The sequence below is a fragment of the Uloborus diversus genome, chromosome 4 (assembly GCF_026930045.1).
Source record: "Uloborus diversus isolate 005 chromosome 4, Udiv.v.3.1, whole genome shotgun sequence".
Taxonomy (NCBI): Eukaryota; Metazoa; Arthropoda; class Arachnida; order Araneae; family Uloboridae; genus Uloborus; species Uloborus diversus.
Genome location: NC_072734.1, coordinates 163,581,483 through 163,609,154, shown reverse-complemented (window position 1 = coordinate 163,609,154; position 27,672 = coordinate 163,581,483). Strand labels below are relative to the sequence as shown.

At 33.6% G+C, this 27,672-nt stretch overlaps 1 protein-coding gene across 1 annotated transcript; it reads right to left on the bottom strand.

The window, feature by feature from the left end:
- Positions 1–27,672, bottom strand: LOC129221444 (alkylglycerol monooxygenase-like). Its single transcript, XM_054855929.1, has 11 exons — positions 27,523–27,672; positions 26,176–26,303; positions 24,586–24,737; positions 23,156–23,259; positions 21,743–21,838; positions 15,299–15,365; positions 13,765–13,913; positions 12,514–12,648; positions 7,985–8,101; positions 4,866–4,948; positions 1–262 (listed from the first exon to the last, which is right to left on the bottom strand). The coding sequence occupies exons 1-11, from the start codon at positions 27,631–27,633 to the stop codon at positions 61–63; spliced, it is 1,344 nt and encodes a 447-aa protein (XP_054711904.1). The 5' UTR covers positions 27,634–27,672; the 3' UTR covers positions 1–60.

The window sequence follows — 27,672 nt, the reverse complement described above, 5'->3', positions numbered from 1 at the left end:
ATGAAAGAATATTGCTATGAAATAGTTTGTGAAAGAATACATCGTTGAATATGTTTTAATTCATCCATGTTGTTTTTGGCTTATGAAAACAGTAAAAGGAGAAGCAAATATCCAAAACATTAAAGAAAAGAGCGACAAAATTCGGAAACTGTGGAGTGAGATGTTGAGAAGCACTGATAAGCTTGATAACTCTTTTCGCACCAGCGCATCAACCATGAAATACAGGACACACCTCAGAAGCTCGAGTACAGGGCCCCAAATGCTGAAATAAATCAGAATATTAGTAGTGAGTAGAGAAAGAGCGTTCTTTTTAACCAAAGTACAGTAAACCCTCATAAATCTGGATCTCATTAAACCGGACTTCGCTTTATCCGGACAGCCACTCAGATGTACTGCATAAATAAAAGGAGGAATAATAAAAGGTGGTAAAATGATGTATTTTTGCAAGTAATGATTCGTATTTTTTAATTTTCTGTAATGCCGTTTTGTATTTCATTATCTTGAATTAAGAATACAATTTTTACTGTTAACAGTAGTTTACTTACGCAACGTGGCTCAATTTATAGGTTATTTTGTTTAATCTGTACTTTTATTAATTCTGACGATCTGGATCCTCTAGTCCTGATTAATGAGGTCTTTCTATGCTCTTTCAGTAAATGTAACATACGAGTTAACCATATGAGTTTGGTCAGGTCAGTTAATGAGGAAGAAATCAATAGCTCATCAAATTTTATGTATGAAAGCTTCAGTTCGTTTTTTCAACACTATGGTCTATGTAGTTAGAATTGGCGTGTCAAGGTCAAATAACATTCCCACTTTCTACACTTTCCCCCGTCTGGTTGTCATGGTTACGACACGATGAACTTTTCCCCCGCGTTGCTTCTGCAACACTTGCAGAAAAAACGGGGGGGGGGGGGATTCATAGTGCCGTAATCATGACGACCAGAAGGGGAAAGCAGTGGAGAGTAGGGAAGTTATTTTGTCTTGACACCCCGATTCTCATTACATTGACCAGGGGTTCCCAAAGTTTCCAATTCGCGTCGCCCTTTGAAAAACTAGAATTTTCTCACGGCTTCCTAGTGCAGTTCTATTATATACATATTGTTTTTACCATGGGTACTTTGTGGCACCCCTCACCTCTTCCGGCGGTACCCCATGATGCCCCGGCTCCTAGTTCGGGAAACTTTGACGTAGCCTATAGGTAGAAAGGAAGCATTGGATTCTGCAATAAGTGCATTGGAAGGTTATGGACTACTTCTTAGACTCTCAAATGCCCTTATTTGACTTTTTTTTTCTAAGATATTTGACTTTTTTTCTATTTAAACGTCGAGAATAACGTTTTTGCTGGCTGATCATGACGTGGGAAAGGGTTGCCTTTGGATGTGTGTCGCACCAAAGAGTTCTATAATAGGGTAGAGACTGAATCTGGCAACAGTTCCATGTTTCAGTAAGGGGAAAAATTAGAGTGGCAGAATCGGCAGAATACAAAATATATTGTATTGAGTTCGAGTCGACTAAAAGATTTTAATTTTGCTTTTCGCCTTTGTTTATGTTTTTAAAATGGTGAAATCTTGTTCATCATATGGTTGCACAAAAAGAGCAGCCGCACTCAATCAAAGTTTAAAAATTTTTAGATGAGTAATTAAAAAAGAAAACTTGATTCATGCTTGTGTATTGTGTTAGTGTTTACAAAAATGAATAATTTTGCATTTGATAAAAATATATTTCAAACTATTATCGAACTGTATGATGACAGATGGCTTGTGAAATATGTACAATTAACTTTTCATTGTGATGTGATTTAGTAAATCTGTCCGAAGTTTACTCAAAGGCAACGCAGTATTCTTGCTGGATACAACATACAGAAGTAATAAATTAGTGCAAATAAATTTGTTTCATGTTATTAAAATTAGAGGATCATCTTACAGACTGTTTGTTTCGTTAAAAATAAATGTGACATTGTAAATAAAAAATGATGCATAAAAGTTTTATTTATTTTTTCTTATGAAGCAGGGTTGAGTGATTTAAATCAGTTGATTTAAAAATAATTCATTGATTCACAAAAATCATGATTTTTAAAGATAAAATTTTTAAAAGTTCAAAAGGCTGAGTTTGATGGACATGAAGTTCAGAGTATTTTTATTAGAAAAACAATGAACAAACAAGTATTAATTATAAGTAATCTTACAAAAAGAAACAAAAAAAATCATATTGTTATTAAATAAATTTAATTGAAACCGAAAAAAAAATATAAAAAAATCATAGTAGCAATTACCATTAAAAGAGAAAGAAATTGTGTATATATATATATATATATATATATATATATATATATATATATATATATATATATATATATATATATATATATATGTAGATAGATGTGAAACGAGATTAAAAATAATAAATTAAATTGGATATGTACCTATTAAGAGTTAAGCTTAGAGTGGTTCAAAAAAAGAAAAAAACTTTTTTTAGCTAGAGTCCAGGACACACCCTATTTTATTTATTTATTTATTTATTTTTTAATTTTATTTATTTTTTTTTTTTTTTAGACTTACAAATAGTATTATGCTGTAAAAGTTTTAGTTTCTTTCTCAAATTTTAGGAGCGTGCTCAATTTAACATTAGTCGTAGCATGGAAAATGTCACAAATTTGGAAACATTTAATTTCCCCAGCTGTGTTTTTGCAAATAAATTTTTTTTGCAATGTATATGCATATTACTTTTGTATATTATAATATGTAGCATTGTTTTTTCAGTTTAATGTAATTTTTAACGCCCCTCCCCATACTTCCGATGTTTGAGTGAGGGAGTTGAGCACCCTATTTCAGTTGAAATAAGAAGTCAAAATCCTTCCGGTATATTACTATCCACAAGTCTAAAAATATTGAGGGGTGTCCTGTTATCTAGGAGAAACGTTTTTTTTTTTTTTTTTTTACATTTATTTTTGAACCACCCTAATTAAACTATTTACTTATTCACTAAAAAATAAACATACAATCATCCTCAACTTACAGTAAGTCAAAACAGTGGAAAAAAATATGCATGCGTTTTATAAGATAATAATTCTAAAAAACAGTCTTCTTTTCAGTCCTTGATGAGTTTTATTAAAATATTTAAAATACAAGAAGCATATGGTTTCCTTTTTTTCTTCGTGCATTTTATTTCAGGTGTTATTTTTCCAAAAAAAAAGGGGGGGGGATAATTCAATGGTTCTACGCTATTTTTATTCTTTCTCAGTTTATGTAATTCCATATTATTTCCTTTTTTTCCTTAGAAAAAAGAAAGGTGTTATTTGTTTTGATTTTTAAAAAATGTCTGGGAAATACACCCATATATGGATATGGGACTTATATATTGTAGCAAGATTTTATCAAGCTCTTATGTGTAATTATTTTTTACTGATTTCTGAATAATTCAAACTTAGGTTTTATGAATTTGTAACCATATATAGGAAAAGAATTATCTAATTTAACATCTAACTAGGGCATTTTAACTTGTTAATATTAGATACTATATTTAAATAAATTTAAATTTCAAAAATTCTATTTAAATCAAAAAAATCCGATTTAAATTAAAAAAATCCGAGTTTTATGTATATACTTTTAAAAATCTTGATTTTTATCAATCCTGTTATGAAGTAAGATCCAAAAGATCCAACAATTTAAACACTATATTTTATAATCTGTTTAATAAAATATGTAGAGTTTTTTGTTGTTCTTGAGTACTGATTAAAAATTTCCCGTTTTATCTGTTGAAAATCACTGTATTCTATCAGTGCATTATGTTTTTATACATCATTCATTAAAACTTTTTATACAGTTTAACCTCAAATTATTTGACAAAAATTCCCAGCATTCCATCGTTGTTTCCATTTGAAATTGCATTTGAGGAAAAATATCAACAATTTGACGCAGTAAAAAACATTTATCACCGCTTGAAATTTCAATACGTTTCATAACGAAACTGCCGTTCTTGCCACTCTAATCTCTCTCAAACCGGTCTCCGTGCTTGGTCATGGCGACCAATGGAAGCAGTATCCGAGTCGTTCCTCTACCCTATTATAGAACTCTTTGTGTCGCACCACAAACGGATCACATGCTGGAATTTACTAAATATTTAAAATCTTGATAAATTAACCGATAGGCTTAGTCGGAGTATCACGTTCCGCCAAGTAAAATACCCCAGTAAAGCCCTGGTTTCCTAGGAGCGAATCGTCGATCTTCGACGTCGCTCCTCGCTGTGACGCTGAAATCAAAGTCACCTGGATTCCGGTGTGGCCATTCACGACGTCGATTTAGCTCGGGCGTGCATGCGCAGAAGAATCACGTTTTTTCCTCGTCGAGGAGCAACGCCGACGATCGGCGAATTGGCTCCTACGAAACCAAGACTTAACTGTATTTAACGACTTCAGCAGCCGAGTGCGCCAGTGTCGCTTTTTTCATAAGCATTTGTGTAAAAAGGTGTTTTACGCGTACACTATAATCATTTTCAGCAATTTTTTTAGAGGGAACAACAGCTTCATAACTAAGTGAAAGGTAAGAGACACTTTTCAACGCAATTTAAAACCTTTCACATTTTTATTGTGTACATTATTGCTCTACGCTTCAGGCGGAGATGATTAGTGGTGGCATTTCTAGATGGTTAATCTAGTTATCTATTTTCTGTATTAGGAATGATGGTCTCCTGTTATGTGGCCTTTTAACAAATGACCATCGCTTTCCTAACGTTGAAAAGTAAAATGTCGAGAACGCAAATGCTTCCATGTTTGAAAATGAAACATAAAAATGAATAACATTTTACATTCTTAACGTCAATGTATTTGTGCAATAACTATTGATTATTATGTAACTAATAATTACCTGAGATCCAACAAACAACCAATTGCTACTGTTGTGAAAATGATATAAAGACCAGAAGCAGTAATAAGAAATGTAGATAAGATCTGAAAGGTAAAAAGAAACAGTTTAATAGAAAATTAAAAATATTACCCAAGAAAGAAAATTCTTCGCATTGCAAATGAAAAAAATATATAAATAAATTTAAAAAAAATGGAGGTGGCTCGAAATCAAATGAAAAATAACAATTAAAAGTAATACCAGTGTTAATATTACTAGATCGTTTATACTATGGAGGGGTGGGACCAGGGTTGCCAGATTTAAGAACAGTAAATACGGGACAAGCTTCTAAGAGTGAAGAGGGGGGGGGATATTTTTGTGGTTCAGGGCAATTACTGGTTATGGTGTATTTTTAAGGGGTGATAAACAATCATGTTTTAATAGCTTTCGAAAATTCCTCTCAGTATATTTATGGATGAGTACATATTTGGAGGAACTCTAACTCAAAGAATAAAGCATGCAATAATAAGTTCAATATACAGATCGACGTTGATAGAAACAGGTGCTGAATAGTTTAGTCACATTTTTTGTTTTACTTTACTTTTTTACCTTAAATACTATTTCGTATAGTAAAATATTGTTATTAGCTAGAATACGGTACCTAAGCCGTCCCGTATGAAGTTCCCCGGGATGCGGGACAACTTTTCAAAATACGGGACTGTCCCTTGAAATCCGGGAGGTCTGGAAACCCTGGGTGAGACTCACATTACAGCTAAATATTTAAAAGAAATTGTGTGTGTGTGTGTGTGTGTGTGTGTGTGTGTGTATACGAGGCCGTTGAGTGTAAAAGAAGACAATTCGTCGAATTGGATTTATGAAATAACAAATTCTTGTATAACGTGATGAAGCTTGATACAGTGTGGTGGTAAATGTTTTTTCCCCTTTTCGGTCTTCGATATACTAATGTTATATGTTTTCGCTCAAACATTTCAAGAGTATTAGTGAAAATGGAACGTTAGTTGAGCATTCTGCGCCAATAAAAAATCACCAGTCGTAATATTGGTATATTAGAATGAATTAGTAATAAAAGAAAGAAAGAAATACTGACGATGGTTTCTGAAACAATTAGTAATTGAACTTCCCTAAAAGTGCCTGAAATTAATAGACCAAATTAACAATGCATTGAATCACTGCATGAACAACAGGAAATAACCTGACGTTTCCGAATTTTCATGCAGTGATTCAATGCATTGTAATTCGGTCTATTAATTTCAAACACTTTCATGAAAGTTCAATTACTAGTTGTTTCAGAAACCATTGTCAGCATTTCTTTCTTTCTTTTATTACTAAATCATTCTAATGTACCAATATTATGACTTGATTTTCTTATTGGCGCAGAATGCTCAACTAACATTTCATTTTCACTAATACTCTTGAAATACTATTTCCGGGTAACGTACCGAGATTACATGGGTTTCCACCAATTTCATGTAAAATACATCACTATGATTTATTTTACTTTTCACTGCTGTGAAAAACATTTTAGCTACCAGTATAAAAATATATTCTTCTTCTTTGGAACCAGCCAACTATTTTTGGATGGTGTAATATTTCAAGAATTTCTTTGGCAAATGAAGCCTTTACGGTATTTGCTTGCAGTTCTGCCTTAGCATTTTTACTTTAGGAGCTTTCTAGGAAAATCAAGGAGAAGACAAGCTATTACTTAGGAATGTTTAAGTTTTCTCTTTAGGTTAATGATTTATTCCAAAAACATAACGGTCTTCTAACGGTTCTTCTCTGTAGGTTTCTGAATTCTAGAAAGATTCCAGATTAATTTCAGGAAGGGTTACTGACTTTTAACGGGAAACTTTCCTGTTTCTAAGGTATGATTCTGCGAGAAATCAGGCACCCTAGCTTCAAACTGCTTTCCTGGAACGTTTAGGAATTTATTACTTTTTACAGTGAATAAAAACTTTATAAATTGTTCATTAATTGAACTTCAATGAACGAATTGAAAGCCAGTGAATGAACTGAACTTTTACAAACACATTTTATCTAAACTATTCAGTGTTTAAAATATTTTTTCAACTTCTTATTTCCCGAAACATTAAAGTTAACATTTAGAGGCATCTGTCGTTGCACCTAAAAATAGCGGCGTATAGATAACATTAACCCGGTTAAGACTGGTGTCCCAAGATTATTTATTGCTTGTAGATTAACTAGTTAACTGAGTTAAATCGACTTTACGTTTATGAAACAAAACGCGGAAAGGTTCACACTTGCAATGAAATTGTAGTTGAAATTGAATACATATTCTCAGGAGTGAATTCATAAATTTTTCAGCACCGGAATGCAATGGAATTCCTTCAGTCAAAAGTACTACTTTTATTCACTCAGAGTAATAGAATAAGCAAAAAAAAAAAAAAAACACGGATCCAGAAAATACTTTCATTTTTCCAACATTTAAATTTCAATTTTTGTTTTCTCAATAGATTTTTAAAATAAATTGTTTCATCAAGTGACGTCACAAATGAAGATAGCCATCTCGAATAGGGGCGCGTGGTTGTCTTTTCTGGCAAGATATCACTTTTTGATGATTTTTATCACTGCGATCAATTTTTAGCGGAACGAGACTTGTTAGTTGAATAAAATATTAATTTGTCGAAATTTGGCAATGAGTCTTGAAATTTTGTTCTTGTAACCCTAGCGACTTGTTCACTTGTGATGTCAGCAAAGAAAATGAAAACAGCGACTGGACGTCTTTTAAGATTTTTTTTTTTTTAACAGAGAAAAATAAGAATTTTAGAAAACAAAAGTCTAATTTTAGAAGAAAAAAAATCATTCACCCCATGTTTTTGACCATGCTCTTTCGGAAAAAAATATTTTTGAAAAAAAGGAAACAACCCAGTTGAGAAATAATTGAATCGGAAGTCGTGACTAATTTTATGCGAGAGGAAATATTTTCTTCATTTGAATGGACTGTGAATTAGTAATTTCTTTAAACCTGTTTCAATGAAATGCGTAGTTGCTCAAAAATTGTTAAATTTTCTGGTTTGAATACATTATCAAGCTTCTCCATAAATATGGCGGGATAATTTTTAAATGTGCATTAACTTTCGAATGAACACCAATAATTTACTTACTTTAAGACTCAAAATCAGTTGCAAATAGCCAATCACCAGTGCAGCCATATGCAATATAATGTATAACTCCAGCCACCTAGGTATACGTGGGTCATATATTAAATCTTCATCTTTAGGCTGAAAGAGAGAGTTTATATTTTAAGAACATGAACTCAAAAGATATTTTTTGAATCGCCTTTCGAAATGCCTTATCTATATGTTAAGCTGTTATAAGATTCATTGTGACCTATTCTGCCATCATGCTCAAAACACACACCGAAATGTGAGTCATTATTATTTTTCCTTAAAATTTGAGGCATTTAGTTTAATGAGTAATTTACCGCCCGTAGCCAATGCTAAGGCAGAAATACATGAAATACACCGCCAACTCAGTCAATTCCAGCCGAGGACTTCAGTTTCGTGCTTATTAGCATCACGAAACTGTAGTCCTTGGCTGGAATTGACTGAGTTGGCGGTGTATTTCAAGCATTTAGTTCAATTTAAATTTATTACAGAAACTCCTCATAACATCACATTTTGTTATACTGCGTGCTAAGCACAAAAGTCGTATCTGCACTTTTTATCAAATTTGAGTAACGGTCACCAGGTGGCTCTTTGTCACATATTTCACCTAAGTCACGGTCATATGTCAATGGGAAGTTTTTTTTGTTTTTTTTTTAATTCTGAAAACGTTATATCTGAATCAAATACAAAGAGCCTCTAAACTTTAAACTGCAATTTCTCATTTTGAACTCTGCTGCAGATACGGCTTTTGCGCCTGGCACGGCAGTATAATGCACGTTTGGATATATGGCGCTTTTTCATTGTCTCCCCAAAATTAATATATACCTTGCTTTCAATTGGAGACTACTGAAGTAAAATATTGCATTTCACAGAAAAACTAGTTTCTCCTTTTTTTTAAATCAATGAACAAAACTAGTATGCTTTCAATTGATCTAAATTCATTGTAGTTTAAGCAGTAACTTTATATTTTTGTTGCACTAATAGACAATAGAAATATTAGAAATATTTTCATTTTATCTATTAATTTTTCAAATCAATTTATTAGCTGATTTTTTTTTTTTTTTTTTTTTTTGTATCAAGAAGTAATTCTAATATCTATATCTCAGAGCCAGACGGACGTAAGTCACATAATCGCAAGTTTGCAGGAGAGAGGGAAAACGTTTTTCTGAAGCATGCAAAGGATGGAACGCGCGCTCTTTTTAACTCTAGTAAAAAGATTGAAGATTTTTTTTTCTTTTTTTTTTAAGAATTACGTTCACATAGTTCAATGCAAAATAAGCTTTTTCATACAATCTTACTAATATTATATATGCGAAAGTTTGTCTGTATGGATGTATGGATGTATGGATGTTTGTTACTCTTTCACGCAAAAACTACTGAACGGATTTTGATGAAACTTTACAATAATATAGCTTATGCATCAGAATAACACATAGGGTAGTTTTCGTCCCGTTATGGGGGGCAAAACCCCCTTAAGGGGGCAATAAAACACAGTTTTTGTATAAATTCTCTAATATTGGGATGAAAAAATACTTGGACATATTTACATTATATGTCCATCGAAAGCTCTGATTTTTCTGCTGAAGATGGCACCTGTTCGAAATTTCTAAGTAGAATAAAAAACGAGTTATGAGCTTTTTAGATCCATGTTCGAAGGCTTTCCTCAACTCAATACAGTATATAGTGTATTATCTCAACTCCCTGTCGATAGCGACAATTGTTGTATTGTTGACTTTCTTTGCTTTTCGTGATTGTTCAAGGCTTTTCTCAAGTCAAATCTTGAAGTAAGATTTTTGCACAAGATTGGCAAATAATACATGATTTGGCTGATGATTTTCCATTCCAACGGAACTTTGATGTAATTAATGGTTTTTATTATTATTTATGCTGATTGAACACTTACTCATTATCCAAACAACCAGCAGATCGCCAAAATTTTTGCAGAAAGATTTCCGTAGCTGATGCATTTGGCAGTTTTTTCAACGTTGCTGTTTTTGAAGCCGAAGACTACGTCATAATGTTTCTCAGCTTTCACCATGTAAACAAAATATCGCCAATCAAAGAATTTTCAAAAGACCTTTTTTACTGTGTTAAATAATCCAGCAACTAAATTAGGCAAATCCATAAACAGCACAAAAACGTCCATTAATTTTCCTTTTTGCACAATTTCAAACAATCACCAAATTGTATTACTTATTTTGGTAACATTTCGGATGAAACTGTTTAGCGCCATTTTATGGTGACCAAAAATATCTCAGCATCTGGCGACGATATCTCTGTAACGAAAATTAATATCATATCGTTTTACAAAGTAAGGAAAGAATGGGGGAGCATCATCGAAGGTACCCCGAAACGACTTTCGCAAATTCGGTAAAATTGCACCAAGAGCCACAATGATTGAAATTTCCCGAAATAACTAAAGCAAGTATAAGGGGATTACGAGCGCAGCTACTTTTTTTTAATCACTTCGTACTTCATTAACCATACAGAGAAGGTTTTAGACTCCATGTTAAAAAAAAGTATCAACATATTAATCTTTTTAAATATGAGAAGATTAATTTCATGTTTTTTAAATTTGTATATGCTTAAATATAGTGCTTTCGTTTCTAAATCAATACTACTTTGTTTTTTATACTTATTGCTATTTTAGTTTTATGGGTAAGGAAGAAACTCGATTTTTAATCACGTCAAAAAGATGTGTGTTAAATTCTTTCACTTAAAACAGAAAACAAAAGCAAGGAACGATTTTTTCTAATAATTATTACTGACCCAGGCAACGCCGGGTATTTTTGCTAGTGCCCTAATAAAAGGAAAATCGCAATTTTCGGATTTACGTTAGTCTGGGTCTAAAGTAAATATGACAGTAAACGATTTTTTTTTTTTTTTTTTTTTGAGCAATCACGATTGCTTATTGCTTTCATTTGACTGTTTTGGTGTCCTATCATTTTATTTTCCCACCAGCACCCTCTGCAGCACCACCGTCGACCGGGTGTCGCACTTCACGGTGCTGCTCCTCTTGCGAAAACCGGCTCCAGGTTGCGTCAATATTCTACACTTACACGCATACATACACGCATGTACACACACACAAACACACACATACATACACCTACACACATACACAAACACACACTCAAACACATACACACACACGCATACATACAGACACCTACACATACACACACGCCTGCACACAACTACTCACACACTCATCATGCCTGGACACAGACACAAACACATATGCCTACACACACTTACACATTACCCCCTCCACACACACAAACACTCATACACACAACTACCCACACACTCATACCTGCACGCAGACATAAACACACATGCCTACACATACACGTACCCCCTACACACAAACACACATACCCCCCCCCCCACACATACACAAACACATACGCCTACATACACACACACACACACACTCGTGATTGTGAAAAACATAATTTGAATTCAAGGTGTCAAAATTCAAATAAATTTTTCTTTTTTTTTTTTTTTGGTAGCTGGGTGCATTGAGAGAGAGATTTGTAAGTTAAAAGATTCGTTTTATTCTTCCTGACCTCCGTTTAATCGCGTTTTCGAATATATAGCGCGTTTTAGTTGCCTACCAATGAGGGTCGGGAGAGGGGGAGGGTACTGTATTAGTATTTTCAATTTAACCAGAAGAATTTTGATCCTGTGCTTATTAGGACCATTTTCGTAATCAAATAGCTTTCTTCGGTCGTAGAACTTTAAAGGCTTTTCTCTCTAGTTCTTAGAACGTTATCTTCAGTTTCAAAAGTTTTCCATCAATCATTAGAATTTTTTCTTCGTTATTACAATCCGTTCAGGCTCCTTAGGTTCCACATTAAAAGTTCCTCTCAGTTGTTAGAAATATTTCTTCTATTCTTAAGATTTGTGTGTAGGTACAATTCGAGTTTTTCCTTGGTCATGCAGATTTTACTCTTAACTTTTCTTCTAATGATTAGGATATTTCATTATTTAACTTCTTTTTTTTTCTTCTGTCATCATCTCTATTTCCTTAGATCTTAGGAATTCTTTCCTTAGTCATTAAATTTTTTTTTCATAGTTCTTAATAATTTTTTCCCATAATTAGTGCTTCTTAATTAATTAAACAATTTTTTCTATTATCAAATACCTTTCCTTAGGAATAAAGTAAAAGTTTTCGCAGATAAAATTTTTTACACAGTAATTTTAAACTATTCCCTTATTATCAGTAATTTTTTTCAGTTGGTCAGAAGGATTTTATATTTTATATTATTCCAGAAAGTATCAAGTTTATGAGTTTAGCTTCAACAGTGTACCTAGTTCGTCACGTTTACACCTACTTGCTAGTTTTTTCGGCAGTAAAAGCTGAACTAACATTTTAAATCTAAAAAAGTTTTTGTTTAAATTGCAGTCAAAAGGTTTTTATTACTCTCAATTCTAAAAGTGTCCAGGAGAATAACAAATGAAAATTTAATTCAATATTTGTGTTTCATACCATTCGTTATACTTGTTAAACTTGTACCTACTTCAGGAATATCTTCTATTGTACCTAGCCAAGGTTTCCCAGGACTCCATCCAGGACCTTTGATTATGGCAAATAGTTTGTTCTTGAAACCATCCACTGTGTTAAACTTCTTCCATATCGTTTGCAAATGGTTTGTCTGAAATTGGAAGAAAAGAAGTTATAAAACGCGAATTAGCTTGAATTTTGTTCACACTATGTTTCAAGAAAAATAAGGTAGGGTTGCTTACTTCATATAAAGCAGCATTAGCGCATTATTTAGTAGATATAGTTCATTTACTTTTTTAATACTGTCTGATCACGGACTGTATGGAAAGACGAACATCCGTTTTACAGACGGAAATGAATGCGTCTATTAGTTTTTTGGGATGTCAGCGTTTGCAGATGTAGCATGTTAGCCTCTAAATTAAGCAGAGACATTCAAATGAGTGAACACGAGTATCAAATTTTCTTTTCCCCTCATTCAGATAGATTCGTCTTATCTGGACGTTTGCCAATTCCATACAATCCGTGGGCGGACTGTAGTGTAATGACTAAAACTAGCAAACTATTTAAAAGCTGCATTTTGCTGCCCCATGGTCGGAGCTAAGGCTGAGAATTGCAAGTAAATACGGAACGACTCGGTTACAACATCCACAAAGGCTTGTTTTAAACTCAGCAGTCTGGAATATCAATACAACTGAGCAGCAGGCAAACAAACTCATATATAAGTTGAGTATATCTTCATTCTGGTAGCCAAAAATACATTAACGCACCAGCGAGAGGTCCGGAAATGCGATATGACTCCATACATGAAAAGTGAAGACAAAAGCAACAGGGGTAAAAGGCAACAAATCACCATCCCAAAGCCGGAGGAAAGGAAGAATTGCAGGCAAATACCAAACAGCTCAGTTACAGCAATCAGAGACTGCAGTTTCGCCCTTGTTTTGGGGCTCATCAATTCGAAATAGACTTAAAACAAGCAAGTCACAGCAACGTTACAAAGTGACGTTGCTGCGACGCCTTCATAATGTTACACTGATCGGTTACTAATTAACTGTTGCAGCAACGTCATAGTAAAGTCACATGAAATACGTCACAAATGTGTCAGACCATGACTCTTTTTGAGGCGTCACAATTCTTTCACTATGTGGCTGTGACCGTTGTGACTTTGGTATAACATGTTGTGCTATCAGAGAGTTGGTATATCTCTGAGTTTACATGTACATTTACAAATCATGACACTTTGATTGAAAAACCACTCATTCATATTTACCTGTATGTGGATCGGGTTGAAAGTTTTCAGAGGTTGAGTAACTCCATAAATAATTTTTTCGTCTTTTTCCAATTCAAATGTCCCAAACATTCGATCCCAAAGGATGAAAACGCTACCAAAGTTTTTATCAATGCATCTTCTGTTGCGACCTATAATTAAATACACATAAAATAGTATTATAAGTCAAGTTAGCTGAAAGTATTCAATTCTTTCACAAAAAGTACAAACTATAGTATATATTCCCTTTTTAAATTCGATAAATATTACGCTAACTCGCATATGCAGTTTTGACATGCTTTTAAATTCGTTAACGATTTCACTGGGTGATAATTTATTTACGTACAAAGACCTTTTTAATGTTACTGGAAAATACAATAATAAGTGTTTCTTTCATTCCTCTGTTTTATGCACATTAAGCGTGCTTTATGAATTTTATATGTGTTATAAAAAATTTATAACACGTATAATAAAATCATTTTTTGCGTTTATGTACATTCTATAACAAAAAAAATCGACGCACTACAAGAAGAAATTGGCACAATGAAACAAAGTTTTACATACAAGAGGACAACACTGATATAAGAAAGTGATTGCAAAATGATCATTTATTACTGGAAAAATCCCAAATGAAAGGATGTTTTAGACGGTTAAGTTAGAGGCACGCCCAGGCCGAAAATTAATGTACCGCTCATATTAATGTACCGTCGCTGGCAGCAAGAACGGGAGATACCCCCGAAGTGCACAACCGAAGGTGGTGGCGACTAGAAGGGGGTGAAGCCCACAAAGCACACTGCCGAAGGCGGAGTACAAGAGCCCATCGCACGCGGGTTATACGAGCCGTCGTATTCAGCGAGGTCCAGGTGGCCGCCGAAGAAAGCTGCTCTGGCCGGTTAGTAGGTAATTAAAAATCGTTCTTAATGCAAATGAATCTGGTTTTTGTGCCAAAAACATTAGTTTTGTTATTTTGAACTCAAAAGCTTCTTACAAACCTCATCTAGTGCAAATGATTCAGGTTGTTTGATAGCATAAACATTTTAATTGCAAGTTGTTGTTTTTCATCTCGATGTTTAAGAATTTCATGAAAAACTTCACTTTAATTGCAATTTTAAAAAAGAACAAAATCGAATTTCTGGACAAACCATTAGAGTTTGAGACCCTCCATGTTCTGAAAAAATGCCAAAATGTTGTTTTGAGTATAAATACCAATCATTATAATTTAAAAAAATGGAACGCGCATACTTTTTAAAATCAAAAATTTGAACATAAGAAATTGTATAAACTGCCTGCTTTGATTCAACTGAAAGGAGAAAATTACGAAAGATTACTACTCATGGCCAAAAAGTGAACCTAGTGAAATCAACTCTCTCTTGATAAATATTAATCCCAATGAAAAATTCACAATATTTAACAACACATTTAAGCAAATAAATTCATCCTTTTTGCCCAATGAAATATTTTTAATGAATATTATTTCGATTCTGTATTTTGTAGAAATCATTTTGTAAATAAAAGGAAAAAAATAATCATTACTTACCATGGTGTACCCTATGGTGACTTGGCGTAACGAATACATATTCAATAATACCAAGAGTTTTAACCAGCTAAAATTTTAAAATGTATTTATTAGTTTATTATGTTTACTGGGTTTTAGTTTTTTTTTAATGTACTTAACTAATATTTTTACGAACATTTTTATGTACAGTGGCTCTCAAAAGTGTTCGTACACCTAGAAATTTAGTAGTAAAACCAAAATAACGCAAAACTGAATTCGAATTTGAAATCCAATTTTTTTTTCACACCATCCTTATGCCATTCTGTATAAAACCCAGTAGTTTTTTTCAAAACATTGCCAAATTTTATTTTTGAAATTTGTCAGAAAACGAAGAGACAGAGAAAAAATACGCCACAAAAGTCATCGTACACTGAAATATTTTCGAATAAATTCATAATTAAAATTATCATATGTGGTTTCTTTATTATTTTTGCATTGTAATAACACTGTAAAGTCATTTGCCTTTAATTTTTTGTTTATTTATTCCCTAATATTCTGCTTATTATTTTTAAATGGCAGGTATACGTAGAAAACAACAAACACGATTCGAAATTTGACCCTCACAGTAGCCGTAAATTGGTTCGAAATGTCTCTAAATTGGTTAATTTATATCATTCCATAGTGAAGTGCTTGATAAAATGCTTTAAAGACAAGAATCGGATCAAAAACAAGGTAAGAAAAGGTCAACTGGCAAAGTTAACAATGCGTGATCGGAGGTTTACAGTTAAAAAAAATATTAAAAATACACATTTCAGAGCTGCAAAAGTTTCTGCAGAATTGAATGAAACATTTTACGTTTAATTTTCACCTAAAATCGTTCGCCTAGTTCTCTGATTAACAGGATTAAAGAGGACCTCTTCCTGCAGAAATTTTCTTGTTCGTGCAAAAAACAGTAAGCTTACGCTTTCCGTCGTAAAATCAATGCTAAATAAGCTCAAAACGTTTTGGAACAACGTCTTACTTATAGATGAAAATAAAATCAACATTTTGGGTTTAGCTGTTGTATAGTTATAAATGGAAGGAAAAAAAACGATGAATTTAATTACGGGACGCTGGAGCGTCCCGCCCCGCCAAGGAAACCAAACGTCAGCAGCCAACAGAAGCAAATCCACCGCCAAAGGCGAAAGAAAATAAAAGCGACCAAGATCACGGGACGCGGGAGCGTCCCGTAACGCCAAGGAAACCAAACGTCAGCAGCCTACAGAAGCAAATCCACCGCCAAAGACGAAAGAAAATAAAAGCGACCAAGAACAAGATTACACGACAGAACAAATTCGGGTTTTTGGGTTTTTCACCCCTCAGTATCTCAGCCCCATGAAGACCCCCGGAGTTGATTTTTGGTACACTCAATCTCTAGTGGCCCCTGACGCCGTAAACCAAAATACAATCCCCTGGACCATCAGGGGGGAGGAGGTATCAAAGTTATAAAATCGCTGTTCAAAAAAGTTTTCGCTTTCTTTGACAGGGCTACAGCCCAGACGAAAAAAGGAATCAAGCTGAAATTTCGCACACACATTCCTTGTGGCCTACTGATATGCCTTTTGTGCCATTTTACCCCCTCCCCTTCCCCCCTCGTTTTTACCCCCCAAATTGTACCTTCCCGGGGTTCTATCACAGCCCCCGGGCGGCTACGGTAATGATTTTATGTATACATATTCTTGGGGGGTCATTGAGTACATATACAAAAATTCAACCCCCAGGGACATCATGGACCGGAGTAATTAAAATTTGAAAATCACTAATTTTCCCTAAATTCTTATGTACTTACTCTCAGCTCATAGGGTTTGTTTATCTCGGACTGCAATTGCAAGGTTAGAACAGATCTAACAGTTATTTCAAAGTTGTCTTAGGAAATGAAATTCAATCAAGACTAAAACATATCCAACAGTTGCAACTAGACGTTAAATCACGGATATCACAAACTTGCCACAACGACTGCGCATGCGCGCGGACTTGGTTCATTGGGCTTTCTGTTTTTAAGATTCCATGTTATTTGTTTATATTTAAGCAGAGAAACAAATTAATGAATGAGATTAGAATGCTGTCCTCCCCCCCCCCAAAGTTTTGCCGATACGAAATTTCTTTCCCCCTGTTTTTCAGTTTTAATATATTTATGGAGGGAAGAAATTTTAAATGTCGGCGCGAAACTGGGGTTAAACCATTACAATATTTTACGAGACAAATTATATGAAACTGTACGCATATGAATACGGCACATATAACTTTTTAATTGAAAGCGAAAAATAGCACTTTTTTTATTGGTTTGCTTACTTTCTAAATTAATGGATTTTTCACAAACAACACATAATGAATTGAAAATATATGAAATACGTGTGTGGATATCCGTAGTGTGCAGTAATTTGTTAGCTGAAAAAGTTTTTGCAATTAATTTAAGCAAGACTTTTAATGAGCTTAGTCCGCGCGCAACATGCGCATTCGCTATGGCAAATTTGGGATATCCGCGATTTGACATCGAGTAAAGTTGTATAGATCTTCTGACACATTCAAATTTAAATAATTTAATTGCTTAGGTTTTTTTTTTTTTTTTTTTTTTTTTTTTGCTTGCTTGGTGACAACATGCGTTATTTCGTTTTTTAAATGAACTTTTAAACAAAACTTGGTATTAAACAAGACAAAGACTTCTATCAAGAAAAAGATAAATCACCAAACAATTAAAATTATCCCATAAAACGTAAAATAATCCACGATTCAAGAAAAAATGTAATTAAACAAAAAGTGAAAAGCTAGATTAAAATAGCCCTCAAGCTGTAAAACATTTAAAGAAACCTTCATGAAAATGTTGAATAATCTGTCAAATAAAGAAACTGTAATAGAATTTATTGCGAAGTTGTGAAATACTCGAAAACAATATAATTTAAAATATAGCTTTTTATTATCCAAGATGTTTTCTTTGCAACAGAGAGGATACAAGGATTGCAATAAAATTTAAACCGCCCAATTCTCGCAAAATGAACATAGAATCTTAATAGTCAGAAAATAACTTGACGTAAAATTAGGCTAGCCATTATTGTTCCTTAAAATTCAAAACAGCGTTGTTTCAATTGAAAATTTTCTGACTGGAAGTTCTCAATTCTAAAAATACAAAGTAATAATATCAATGCAAAAAGATGTGATATCTCATCAAAAACAACCCTGTTGTAAAAATTTCCCCGCCAAGAAAACCTTTAACTTTTCCGCACAAAAAAGAAAACCTGCATCCTAAACCCAAAAACCCTCAGCCATAAAAAGTTATGATATCTAGTTTGCCCGCCAAGTATCTGCCAAACTATCATCCTTCCTTCTCCTTATTGGTGAGCAAAAAGCTTCCCGCCGAACAAGATAAACAATTTAAAAGATCTATCCATATTTCTGAGGAGTTGAAGGTGGGAGGAGGTTCTAATGGAAGTAGCTGTGATGAAAAAGGAGGAGAGGGAGGATGATAGTTTGGCAGATACTTGGCGGGCAAACTAGATATCATAACTTTTATGGCTGAGGGTTTTTGGGTTTAAGATGCAGGTTTTCTTTTTTGTGCGGAAAAGTTAAAGGTTTTCTTGGCGGGGAAATTTTTACAACAGGGTTGTTCTTGATGAGATCTTAAGAACTTGGTTGGATCAGTTAATCAGGACAGTGAAGGTGTTCTTGTGTGAGGGTGCATCTCAGCATCAGGACTTGGAAATTTGGAATTTTTTAATGAAATAATGAATCATGATGTTCATTTAAATATTTCAAAAAATAATTTTAAAGTATTAGCCCAAAATTTGGTATTCGGAAACAACTTTGTTTTTTATCAAGATAACGATAAGAAGCACACGTTTGCGTTTGATGCCTCAAAATTTGTCCTTATAAGCTTAGAAATCTCCTCAATCGCCAGATTTGAACTTAATGGAACATATTTGGAGATATCTGGTGGTTAGATGACGAAAATACACCATTGAAACGAAACGCGAACTAGAAACAGTAAGACTCGAAGTGCGGCTGAACACTTACTCAGAAATTGCAGAAAAAAAGAAAGAAAAAACAATGAAATCTATTCCCAGACGTTTAAAAGCAGTTGTTGCTACTGCATGATATTCTACAAAAAAATAACTTAGTAAAAAGTTAGACTATTTACTATTTTTTTGACATTTTTTCAAAGTGTACAAAGACTTTTGTGAGATAAAATTTCCGACACTTTTTGGTTTTTGATTTTTAAAAAATTAAGTTTTAATGTTTTATTAAAAATTTTCATGTAGTTTTGTTTAAAATAGGTCATAGATCTTATAATAAAATATCTATTTCGAAATATTAGTTCTAACCATTGGATAAGGGCCTATTTCATTGAAAGTCGTAGGTGTACGAACACTTTTGGGAGCCACTATACATCAAAAATAATTTCACTAATATTTAATAGTGATATATATAAATTTTGCTATTTTTGCGTCTAAAACTACGTAACTAAGCGTAGATATGTATAAACATTTGTTAATTTACATTAGATTATCCCCCGACATTAGATGATATGACTAGACTACATTAATTTCAGTTTAAATAAGAGGGTGAAAGCTTCAAAACTTTAACCCAATAGTTTGGTTTGGACAGAGCCTCTTTCTTCATGATAAAATTTGTGTGATTAAAATAAGAAGCTCTTGTTTTAATTTCATTTCTCAACTGTCCTTTCTTTAGCTAGTGTAAAAATGAATTTGGGGAAAATAACTACGATTTTTTTTATAACAGTTTAATGAATCACAGAAGAAAAATATGTTTCAAAAAGCTCAAAGCACGTCTTCTCAATGTTTTTTTGCAATTTAATGTTGATTATATTGAGTTTTAATCACACAAGTAGTTTATTTATAGTTCTTCATCCTCATTTCTTAAGAAACTAGAAAACAACTCATCATGGTATGACGTAGGCAAATTGCCTTTTTATCAGTGAGATTGGCCTTCAAATTTGATCTAATAAATATCTGTACCTCAAAGCTAGGCCGATGTAAGTCACATTTTCACTTCTTTTCAGAAGAGCGTAAAAACGCTAGTTTACTTTACTACATACAAAAATTGGGAAGCACGCTGTTATAAAACTAGTCAGTACATGTGAAGGTACATGTATTGTATCAAAACAAAATCTCGTTGTTTTGACTTAATGCAGAGTATAAATCTATTCATACAGTCTGACCACGATGAGGTGGAAAGGCTAATATCCAGTTTACGGGCGGAAATGGGCGCATCTATTAGTTTCCATTTATACTTTCCTTTTTAAATGAAATTACCGAATTTTATGTGCTTCAACAATGAAATAATGTCCTCACGCTAATCATTTACAACCTGTGGTTTCGTACTAAGTTAGGAATTGACGGACATAAGTACATACATTTTATCGCAAGTTTCATTGTTGATGACGTCAGAGCGTTACTCGATCAGTGATTTTGTTTGTTATATTTATAAAGATTCACCCTTCTTGAGAAATGCGAAAGTGAGAGTGCGCGTAAAAGTAGGTGGTTATTCCTGCTAGAGGGATAAAGATTAAATTCAGATTGCGAAAAAGCTGTAAAATTAGTAACAGTGTTGCATTTGGTGATTTTATTCTGGTACATAATAATCTGGTACATTATAAGAAAAAAAATTCTATGTATTAAAAGAGAAGAAATTATTTCTGATTAAAGAAACAAGTATGATATAACAAATCGTGACTTCGCGAAAACAGTAAAAAAAAACTTTTTTTTTTCTTGACTTTTTTTGCAACTCGAATTCGATCCTATTTTTCTAATGAGAACATAAACTTTCTGTCACCATTTTGAAATGAACTTCAGATACGCTTATAAGCTGTTTAAATTAAAGCATTAGGTAAACAATCAGCCAACCTTACATCACTAACCTCTAGCAACAGAAATCATTGCGTTTATTTCATACACACATCTGCGCGACAATATTTCATTTTGGATAACGCAAAAATATATAACTTGATATTAGAACAGTGTTATTCAATTTCTCAGTTTTACAAATCTAAGAAAGCATTCATGTTAAAATTAATTTAGGCTTATCATTTCTATTTTTTAAAGTTATTTCATTCAGTTATTCACTTTTATTTATTTGTTTCATTTTATTGTTCTCACACTCGTGTTCTCATAGAATAATCCTTCAGTCAGAAATAGATTTAACTGAATAAAGCTTATAGTTTATGCAAATTCATAACAATCCACAAATAAATTTGGTATAAATTTATCTTTTATATGTGACTCAATAAAAAGAATGTCTAATAAGAGCTTAATGGATTTTATTTTTCTAAAAAAAAAATTAAATGTTTCATTTAAACCAAATTTTTAAAAGCGTAAAAATGGCAGTAAACATTGTCAGACACTCTGAAAGTATTACATTACTTTTTTTTATATTAAACGTAATTTCAAGTCTGGAAAATAAATTGAATTATGAGAATCCTTTTATCATACTTACATCAGTATGAAGCCAATACTGAAATATCACGTTTAGCTGATAATGCACCAGGAAAGTAGACGGTGGAACAGCAAACGCCATTGGTAAATACGTTAGCTAAATGAATATAGAATAGTAATTATTTTTTTAGTTGCAAAAACTAAATAAACCTATTCAACTTCAAATATCAATTTGATTAACCAGACTTACTACTCGGTAAGTTTGTGAATTAATTGATGTAAAAGAATTACAGTGTGACCTCATTTTGGGGAGCATGGGTTAAAGTGTGAAGATTTTCTGCTTTGATGAAAGTTCAGTTAACAGTAAAATCAATTTTAGAAAAATATACTCCCGAAGAAGTTGCACGTAAATAAAATGAACTAATAAAAAAGTAAAACTCATGTTTATTGAGTTGTCCGCGAAAAATATACAAAAGCAAAAACAAAAACGGTATGTTGCAGCCATCACGAAACTTTCTTCCTCCCCAAATTTGATTTCTTGACGGTACTTAAGCTTACGTGTTCTGGCAACTTGCTGGGTCTGATTTCCTGTTGTGGTGGAAGTGCGAGTTGTGTATTATTGCAACCATATTGGCACATTGTTGGCGCCTTTGAAGCTTTTTTTTTTTCCTTTTTTTTTTATTTTAAGCAGATGAATAATATGAAGTTGAATAGCAGTCATGTTCAACAAGAAAATAGTAAATTGTAGTAAACCTTGGTGCTATTGGCACCCAAAACTAATCAGCACCACATCCCAATCGAGGCCATTTGTATACCTTAATTTAACAAGTACAGTGGACTCTCTCTATTCTGAACACTCATGGGAGCTCATCACCGCATTTTGCTTGAAAGCAATCTAACTTAAAATATTTTGAATGCTAATTGGGACAACGATTGAATCCTGTAAATATAGTTCAGGGGCAGAAACTTCAGGCTCATATTGCCCAGCTGAATAATTTTATGTTATGCTATAACATTCCAGGAAAATAATTTTTCCTCTTCCTCTCTCCATCTCCCCCTTAATGCTCTTCAATCGTTGTCGTAAAATTGTGAATGTATTTCAGGTTTTTCCAATTTGGTTCATAGGAACTCCCGAGTACCGATTGTGAACATGTTCTGTATATAGAGACGTAGCAACTGAACAGGGTTAAAAAGGCGTTCATAATACTGGGGTGTTCATATATAAGGTGTTCAGAGTGCAGAGACGTCAGCCTATGTTAAGTCTGTGGAGTTTTACCTGGATCATCAAAATGTATTCAGAATACCGGGTTGTTCACATTAAGGAGTGCTCAGGTAGAGAGAATCCACCGCACACGCACATGGAAACACAATGTCAAAAGGCAAGTTTAAAAATTGCATGAGAAAAACATTTTTTTACATCTCATTTTGAGTGTCTATTTTTGCGTATCAGTGATAAGAAAAGCATCGAACTTACCCAAAGTGTAGAACTTGTAAAAATACTCAAGCGCAATGGTGTTGTCATATTGTAGTCTTCAGAGCTGTGGTGTGGTTCATGGAACAGCCACAATATGCTTATTTCTGAAATTAGATAATGAACGTTGAAAGCTTCTTTAGTGAAATCTGTGTATAACGATACTGCTTATAACAAAAACCTGTCTATAACGATATTTTCTTTGGTCCCAGAAAAATGTCAGCATGAATAATCAAACTGTCTATAGCAATATTTTTTTAGGTCCCAACAGTATCGTTGCAGACAGGTTTTACTGTACTACAATAAATACTACAGAAAACAAGTGAAATACTTTTAATAACTTCTTAAAACTTCAAAATTCTAGCAAGTCACTAAAATTACTTTTCATTGCAAATTAAGTTTTCTCTCGTACAGACTTTAAGTGACGAGCTTTGAAGCTACTAAATTAACTTTCAATTTGTATTTATTTTTTTATTAGTAATAAATGAATACATCTTTCTTTTTAAGAAAACTAGTTACAGTAAAACCTGTAAAGTTGACCACCCCTGTAAGTTGACCACCTGTCTAATGCAACATTCAAACAGCGGCCGCACATCACGTTCGCCACGTAAAGCGGACAGAGTAACGTTTTCCGAAAAGGGAGAAGCATTCATACTTTGCGGAACGCGAAAAAGTCACATGTCAGTCTCTCATCCAATAGAGAGAGCGGGCACATCTCGTAGAGACCAATGCAATGCGACGCCCAACTCTACGGACCGTCAGAAATCTGGCTTCTCGTCCCGTCGACAGGTCCCGTACAATACGGCTTGCTGTCATGGCAACGCCGGTCGAAAACTGGTTTTAGGGAGAAAAGCATACGTCGGTGACGGATGTGCGGACGTAGTGTGAATGTTGCATAATGCAACATTCAAACAGCGTCCGCACATCACGTTCGAAACGTAAAGCGGACAGAGTAACGTTTTCCAAAAAGGGAGAAGCATTCATACTTTGCGGAACGCGAAAAAGGCACATGTCTGTCTCTCACCCAATAGAGAGAGCGCGCTCATCTCGTGGAGACCAATGAAATGCGACGCCCAACTCTACGGACGTCAGAGCCGTCAGATATCAGGCTTCTCGTCCCGTCGACGGGTCCCGTACAATACGGCTTGCTGTCATGGCAACGCCGGTCGAAAACTGGTTTTAGGGAGAAAAGCATACGTCGGTGACGGATGTGCGGACGTAGTGTGAATGTTGCATAAGTTGACCGCTATTTTCAGGCACAGAATTAGATCTTATCATATAATTCAACCTCTATAAGTTGACCACCTATTTAAGTTGACCACTAAAGTAGTGCACCGCAAGTGGTCAACTTACACAGGTTTCACTACTTGTTTTCAATTTTGCTTTGAATTCGGAAAAACGAGAAGAAAAAAAGGCAACAATTTGTAACTTACGGTGCGTTGCTCTGTGCATCCAATAGAAACCGAAGTCAGTACATATGAGGCACAGTATCCAAGTCCAAATGGAATCCCAAGGCAAAGTACAAAAGCGCCAGTTGTTGTAAATCCAGGTATATACAATAAGTTCAATTCCATACAAGGGGATTCTATCGAAAAAGAAAAAGTGATTCGAAACTCAACAACTAACTTGTTTAGCAATTTTAAGAATGAAGTTCATTTTTTTTGCAATGATTGTTTTTTTTTTAGAGACGTCCGCGGAGAATCTCTGTCAATGGCTCATTTCTTCATAAAATTTATGAAATTTCACAGATTATTCTTCAAATATTTAATTTTTCAAAAATTTTAGAAATAAATATTTAATGTGTCAAAAAAAAAAACTGAAAATATGCTTTTGTTTTTACTTCCTTTTACGAAGTAAAGGAAGTATTGTATTCACGAAAACATTTTCATCCAAAAAACGGCCTTAATTTCCATTTTGGTGTTATCTGCATTTATTAACTGCACTGAAACACTTTGTGTAGCCTTTTTTTTCCCTGCTCAATTTGCTATTGATAATGCATTCATCGAGTAAAACGTCATGTCAAAGTTGACCATGTAAGATCAGAGATGAGGGTCAGAAGGACATTTTTCTACAGGAACGGAAAACCTGATACGTCTAAGTGTTCGGAAAGATTAAAAAACACTGCTGTACATAAGGCCGGACTGACTAAATGTGAGGCCCAAGGCCCACAATGCTTTGAAGCCCCCCTCTCTATTCTATCAAATTAAATCAATGCAGAATAATGTTTAACAATATTTTAGAGGTATGTTTTCAATTAATAAATCATTATTTTTCATTATTTTCGCAAAAATGCATGATTTTTTAAAGCTATGTATAAGTTTTTTTTAAAATGGGGCCCCTGAGTTAGGTGGGGGCCCAGGTCTAGTTGGCCTGTGCGGTAATCAGGCCCTGGCTGTACAGGAAAATTGAACAGTTGCTTGAGTCCCGTACTCCATTGGCTCTGAGGCAATTCTATAAAGCTCTATACTCAAGAGGCTTTTCATGGATTTCTTTTGACGTCAGTCACATCTGTAAAGGACTACTACAGTATGGTTGGACATAAAAAGTAATTCTATTATGCTGACTTTAATAAACTTCGCTATGACGTCAGACTCGATAAGAACATTATCAATGGCAAATCAAAACATTGGCATATAAAGGAACTCCTCAAGAAAATGTTCAGCTTAAAAATAGTCAACTATCTTGCTTGGAAATGTAAATGAAAGCAGCCATAATTTGAATGTTAAATTATATACAGTGATTCAGTGATACATTAATAAAATTGATCAGATGATGAAAAACGCAATTTAAACACAAGTCAGTTTAGTTCATTATTGGAGAATAATTTTGAGCTTCAGTTTAGATTTCTGGACCTAGAGACCTCCCCGTTTATTCCTACGACAATGAATCAAAACAATAATGAAAAATGTCGTCACAAACTATTTCAGAGCTATTGATAAATGTAGATAATTGATCAATAAGGCAACAAAAATAGTAATAGAATTTAAATGAAACAAAAGAAGACAGTTCTTTTATGTACTTACTTAAATAATTCCACCAGCATTCCTTGGCAGATATTCGCTACTGAATCGTTCAGTCGCATTATTTTTCTCCCTTGCAATAAACGGATACATTGCTCTAAGATAATAACAAATATAAAAGCAGGTGTCACCTACGGGAACAAATCAATTTGAGTTATCTTAATTTTTAGACCAATTGCATTTTTGATTGAATGATATTAGTAGCTTATTTTATTTCATATCTAAGCTCGGATGACATTTGTGTCAATGACAAAGGCGCCCATTGGTATGGGCCGAAAAATGAATAATTTAAATAAGCGACATCAAATAGCAAAAACAATGCTGTGCTTTTTCATTCTAAATATGGGAAAAAACCGCAATACTTACCTTTTTAAATCGCGTATAAATTTTAATGTTTGGAGAAGAAAAAAAAATTTAAGTGCAAATTGAAAAGTTTATGTATTTAACCACTTTTTTTTTTTTTTTTTTTTTTTTTTGTCCTAATGCCATTTAAGTGATTCCTTTTAACAGTTTTCATGTATCATTAAAATAGTTATAGTCATTTAGTTTTATGTCACGCATAAGGTCTAAAGTTTCGTGAAAGTAACCAAAAATTCCCTTTTTTTGCACAGTACATTTTTTTTTACATTTTTGGCAATAATTGCGCAGTGTGTGTCTGTAATGAAAAAAAAAAAATTCATTACATTATCAACTCGGAGCCCACCATGAGGAGGTGGCTGCCTCTTCGCGTTCCGTCCAACTTTCCCCATCCACTCAGCCAAGTAGGACAGTTATATTATATTGCATATTGTAAATATTTACTTTTACAGTCACTACGCATAAACTACTTTTGTGTCAAGGTTTAATCAAGTACTCAGTTTTGGTATTGATGAACGCGAGTAACTACCAAAATATCCTTGTTTATCATGTTTTTCATTATTCAAGGAATATAAAGTTAACATAAAGTTAAAACATTCGAAGTTAAAATAAAAACACATTGAGAGAGACAACGAGAGATCAGTCAATCAACTCTTCAGAGTTCAAAGATTCAAAACATCAAAACTTAATGTTGGTGGCAGAAATTCTCTCATATCTACAGCAATATTTCTTGACTGCTTGATATCTTGCTTTGAGTATTCTTCTGTTTATATAATATATTGACTGTCGTACTCTGCCATGGCCAATAACAATTTCTAAGGTTAGTTAAGTATGCATTTGTTTTAATTACAAGGAATCGTGGTTAGTGCACCATTACTTTTGAGGGGGAGGAGCACCACTGAATTAGGTTCTAAAAATAAATTTATCTGTAATTAAACTTTGAACTAAGTCATAAAGTTAGAATGTTACCACAGTTGTAAAATATTAACTCACCTCCTTATAGTAATCCGGCACAGAATCCACATTTTCAAATAGATGGTCATAAGGGTTCATAAGATACCACATATAACCCAATTTCGTCGGGAATGTTCTTACCCAATTCATATTGAGTCAACTTCCGTCCTCATACGACTCATTGAAAAT